General features: G+C 39.4%; 1 protein-coding gene across 1 annotated transcript in view; it reads right to left on the minus strand.

The window, feature by feature from the left end:
• TNFSF13B (TNF superfamily member 13b) overlaps positions 1-1519 on the minus strand; it is an 11542-nt gene extending 10023 nt beyond the window's left edge. Inside the window, exons 1-2 of the mRNA XM_003203217.4 lie at positions 968-1519; positions 783-888 (exon numbers count right to left, since the gene is read on the minus strand). Of these exons, the coding sequence (XP_003203265.1) occupies positions 783-888; positions 968-1294 (433 nt within the window). The 5' untranslated portion in view covers positions 1295-1519. The remainder of the gene's footprint in view (positions 1-782; positions 889-967) is intronic.
• Between the last annotated feature and the right edge of the window lie 3828 nt (positions 1520-5347).

The following is a 5347-nucleotide window of genomic DNA, read 5'->3' on the forward strand; positions in this document are numbered from 1 at the left end:
AAAAAAAAGGAGGAATTGTATTCCCGAAGAAAACAGTTCTATCCCATTAAATACATCAACATTATAATACACATCAGAGGTGTTTTATAGAGCACAGTATTTGATATTTGCTACAGCACCTTTTAAAAATGCCATAGTACTAGCCTTATTGCATGGGCATACCTTTATTAGCTTTGCTAATTATATTAATAGAAGGTTTTATGCAAAGACAATGCTAATCTTCTGAATTCTTTGTAGTCTGCCTTTTCAGACAGGTATAAGCTAGCCTTTCTCTTTGAAAGCTCCTACTTCCCTAAAGTCAAGGAGCTTTGTTGCTACTTCTCTCTTTTAGGATGAGTATGTTTTCCCAGAAAAATGACTTGACAATTTTTAATAATAGCTTTCCTTCTTTAATATTCACCAGAGAGAAACAAGTTAAGCATTACCCTGAACTGCGAATGATGGGTTTAGAATCAAGCAACTTCCAAGATGAAAAAATTCAAGTTGCCGTACACAACTCTACTGTTGATCATTGAGAAATACTTTAGTCACAAGAACAGGGAACCAGTGTTCAAAATTCAACCTGCAGACAGCAGGAATAATACCTTAAACAGTGTGGTAATCAGCAAAGCAAATGCGGTTCACAGCATCATTTAATAATTACTACTTATAATTTTATAATTACAATAAGCTTTCAGAGCAGTACCCAGCTTACAGGAGGAGATGCGAGCCAAACATTGCTGCTTGTCTCCAGAAAGCAACCAGCTGCAGCCTCCCCTCCCACTCCGCCCAGTGCTATTTACCTGTTTCTTCTGTGTGGACAATAGACCTTCTCCCCCTGTTTCTGCCCCCGTCCCAGATTTCCTTTTGGAGACTTTCAGCTGGGCTAGGGCCAGGCAGCCTGTTCTCCTAGCAGGGACAGACAGCAGTCAATGTGAGCAACCCATCTCCTGCAAGTTCATCCCCTGCAGCCATCATGCAAGCTTACCTGCCTGGCGCCAGCTGCAGACACTTGCAGGAAGGAAGAAACAGGGGCACCTGCTTTCTTGTCACCAGGGGACACGGGTGGCTGCTCTAGCGGAGACCTTGCCCGGACCCTGTAGATCAGCTCACTGCGCAGAGCTTCTAGCTCTGTTTTCAGGGTGATAACATGGTAAAGAGACACTGCTGCAAGACAAGAGGACAGGAGCATTGCAAGCCACAGGAATGTGACAGAAAAAAGTCCCGTGGTGCCTGAAGCAGCACCGGGGGGGCCAGAGGGAGAGGAGGCGGTATCCTTCTGCTGGATGACGTGCACACAGTCCACGGATTTCATCGCTGCTCTTTCCTCACTAAAGCCAGAGGGAGAGTTCAGCTGTCCCCTTCTGTGGTGCAATCCATGTTACCCGTTGCTCTGTGAAACTAAGGGCATCCAGAATAAGTGAACAAAACGCCCAGATCATTTCCTGTCATATGAAGCCGTTGATACAACCATTAAACCTAATGTACAGAGCGAACATCTGATTCAGTCTCCGTTTAGCTTTCTTCTTTCTGCACTGCATTCTGGCAATGAGTACTTTCTGATGAGCTGCTTGCTCAGTCTGCCTTCCTCCTTTCATTTTCAGCTATTTATTTTTGTGGCAACTTGCTTTCACTATTTCCCATTATATTTAAATTTAGGCAAGACTGGTATCATGGGTATTTAAAACCTTATCTAGAAGTGCAGAAACAACGTAAGGTTTCCTTGCAGCATATCTCTGAGCATATGTTATTATGCATGCTTGTAAGTATATACATATATGTATATAATATAATATATATATGCATACATATCTGAAGTGACTGTAAGCCTACAGAGTGGCAACTTACTGAAATACCAAGTTTTGTGTTTTCCTAAACACAATGGTGAAAAATATACTCAGGTATGAATAACAGTTTACTGGTCTCTCAAGCATATGAAGTGGCACAGTCTGCAGTTCAATTTATCATGCACTTGGAAAGGATGACTTCTGAACAAACTCATCTGATAAATGAGATCCCACTGTGGAATTCAAGGATGTTGATGTGTTGATGCACATGTGGACAGAGAGTGAGGGAGAGGAGACCTAGAAGGAAGAGAAAAACTAGAAAATAAGAAGGAATAAGAGAGAGGAAAGAAGAACGGGGAGAAAGAAGAACCGATGGGTGTGAAAGGAAAATAATGTTTAGAGAATTTCAAAAAGGGAACATTAAACATGCATGCTAAAGTTTTTCAGGTGAATCCTCTGTGCATGGCCTCAATTAATCTCTTTTTAAGATTTTACTGACCCTTCCATCTTAAACTCCTGCATAAGGAATTCTTTTCTTCTACTAAAACATCCCAAACACATGCATATGCTTCTTGTATTGTCTTCTCAACAAAAAAATAAAAATAAAAATAAAAAAATTTTTTTACTCCTTCATTAAGGGTTTCAGTGATCTGGACCAGAAAGAAAGATAAAAAAGAATCACAATCAGGACTAAAATCCCCCACTGCAAACTACAATTTTTGGCCACATAGGTAGACTTTAACTGCACAAGAAAGAGAGAGCTTTTAAAGGTCTGTTCAAATACTGTGCAAGTGAGTTGCATCTTCTGACCCTACCTTTCAGAACAGTTCAGATCAAGCTGATACTGTTGGGAAGGAGAACGAAGGAGCAGAAATAAAGAAAAAAAATAAAATAAAAATTAGGTAGTCTCTCCCACATCTGTTTCTTAAGAGTTTGGGAAATTGGTGTCATTAAAATTTTTATCAACTCCCATTGCAATCCAAGGTACTCTTTTCCTTGCTTTGCCACCTCTAACAATTATTTAATATCCTGCATGGACAAGTCATTATTTTCCTAAAAGGAGAGAAAAAAAGAAATGCATACCACATACCTTAATGTGCTTTTAGAAGATGCCTACATACCTTGAAAAGTGACACCGCTATACAGTGGAATGAGAGCAGAATACCATACAATACCCTGTCTGTATCTGTTTTCAAGGCTAAGGTGTAAATGGAACTACATTCTGAAGGAAATTTAAGATGTATTAAGATAGGTTTTGGGCACATAATAAGCTCTAATAATAAGTTATTAGAACTAAACAGATGTGCTTTGAGGTATCACTGGATATGAGAACGTTACCATTCTATTACTGTGTTCCAAATATAATATGACAGCCAGAAAAGGCACGCTATATGGGAAGATGAAACAAATTGAGAAAATGAAAGTCATAACTAGCTGTCCAGGAATACTGGGAATAAATTGGCCAGTGAGGTCTCTGTGGTCATTAACAAGCTGACAGGTATATAATTAGCATCAATCTCATTACTTCTACAGAAAATAGGCTGTTTCCTGCTCCCACATCTTTAAAGGGGTTCACTATTTGGGCTGACAAAATAATTGCAGTGACACAGAGGTCTTCTGTAAGACAGATGAGAGCTTCAAAGGGGAAAGGAGGCAAATCAGAACAACCCACACATTGCAAATTCTTAATTTAACAGGTGTTTCTATTCAAGTATCAAAGGGATCAGTCTGGTTTTGACGGCATGCTACCCTGCAGTTTCACAAGCATTTAAGTGATGAGAAGGGAAATGCAATTGTTGATGAATTTTGCAGTGACAGAAATGTAGTGGAACGATAAATAATGATAGCGAGAGATTAGTCATGGGGGAAAAAAGCACAAATTGCCTTATGTACTTACATAGTTGTACAACTTAACATTTTATCATAGTAAAGCAAAGCTTTTCTAGGCCTCGAAAGGCATCAGAACAACATCTCAGAAAGTTGAATTTAGAAAACAAACAAGCAGGCTTCAAGGCCAAGCATGTGGATTTCAGGGGCAGGTGGTGCCTTGAGGCCAGGCCCTGTCACAGCGCAGCACAGCAGGCCTTATGCTTGCTTTAAAGCAATGCCAGTAAGGTTCTGTTAACCTTACTGTTCTGTTAACCTTACTGGCATTGCTTTAAGACAAGTGTGAGGTGCAGTTTCTTCAGCTCCTTAAGTCACAGTTTTAGTAAAGTGGGGTGCTGAGATTAGGACTGTCCATTAGGAGACGTGAGAGGGTGTTGACTCCCTCTGAACATGAGCTCTTAATAGGATTTCCATGTTGAAACAGAAGTGGAGCATTTGGATATACATACTGTAGCAAAATACTGTGCTAAAATAAGAGGCAGCCGTAGCTGCGCTTTTAACTAATCTGCATTGCCAAAACTTAACAGTGAAGATGGGTCAGAACAAAAATCCAGAATGACTGTACATGTCAGAATGAGTTTATCGCAGAAAGGGCATTCACTCCGTGGTTAGCAGCCTGTTTCTAGTGCCTGTCTTTCTTGAAAGCTCTTGTGCAGAAGTTTGTGCCATGTTAACTGTTTTGGCTCAGGATGCATGCACTGTGCTACAAATCCCTGCAGTAAAACCTTAGGGCAACAAGTGGCCACCACAAGCTCAGTTCAGAGCACCTTTTTCCAAACAATTTCCAGAAAATAAAATGCTACTGCAGTAAACTGCAGTAGTCTACTCCTGGCCATACAACACTGGAAATAAATAGGATTAAATTTTTAAAATAAAGCTATTCAGAAAATATGGCCTATTCACAGTACAGTATGGCTGATTCATGCACAGAGTAATCCAACCATTTAGTGCCACCTTAGTTCAAATAATGAGCTATGTTAAACACAAACTAAGAGATTTTCTAATTTTACCAAAGTAAATTATTAAGAAATTGGATAAGCTGGTCTAAAAATTGTACTGAACCCAGACTTTTACTTTTGGGAGAAAGAGCATGAGATAGAATCATAAAGGTTGGAAAAGATCTCTAAGATCATCTAGTTCAACCTTGCACCTACCACCAACCATGTTTCTTAGTACCACGTGCACGTAACTATGAGTTTCTTGAGGGTATAAGTCAAACTAAGAAGGGGAAAAAAATAATATTTAAAAAAAAACCACCAAACTTTACCACTGAAGATTATTAATGGTGAAGGTGTTTTGCTAGGAAATCTTTGGTAGGTTGGATCTTTAACAGAATGAAGACTGGTTAGACTTCTGAGATATTACAGCTGAAACAAACTGTAATTTCTGCAAGCAGCTAAATTCTTTCATTTCCGTTACACAGAATATCTGATTAAAAGGTCAAGATGAGACCTGCTAACCTGCAAATGTGTAAAACATCGTCACTACATCTGTGGGGAACCAAAGCAGAGATAGTAAGCAATCACACAGGAAATTTGTGGTTGAACCAGAAACTGAACCCTTGATTTCCTGAAATCCAGCACTGTACTTTAACCACAAAAAGCATCTTCTGCTTTGAGAGGGAAGAAAATCTGATAATGAAGTTTAATGTGAAAAAGAGAAGCAGATGATTTGAATAAGAAGACCTGGAATTA

Source organism: Meleagris gallopavo, chromosome 1, assembly GCF_000146605.3.
Source record: "Meleagris gallopavo isolate NT-WF06-2002-E0010 breed Aviagen turkey brand Nicholas breeding stock chromosome 1, Turkey_5.1, whole genome shotgun sequence".
In the NCBI taxonomy this organism is placed as follows: domain Eukaryota; kingdom Metazoa; phylum Chordata; class Aves; order Galliformes; family Phasianidae; genus Meleagris; species Meleagris gallopavo.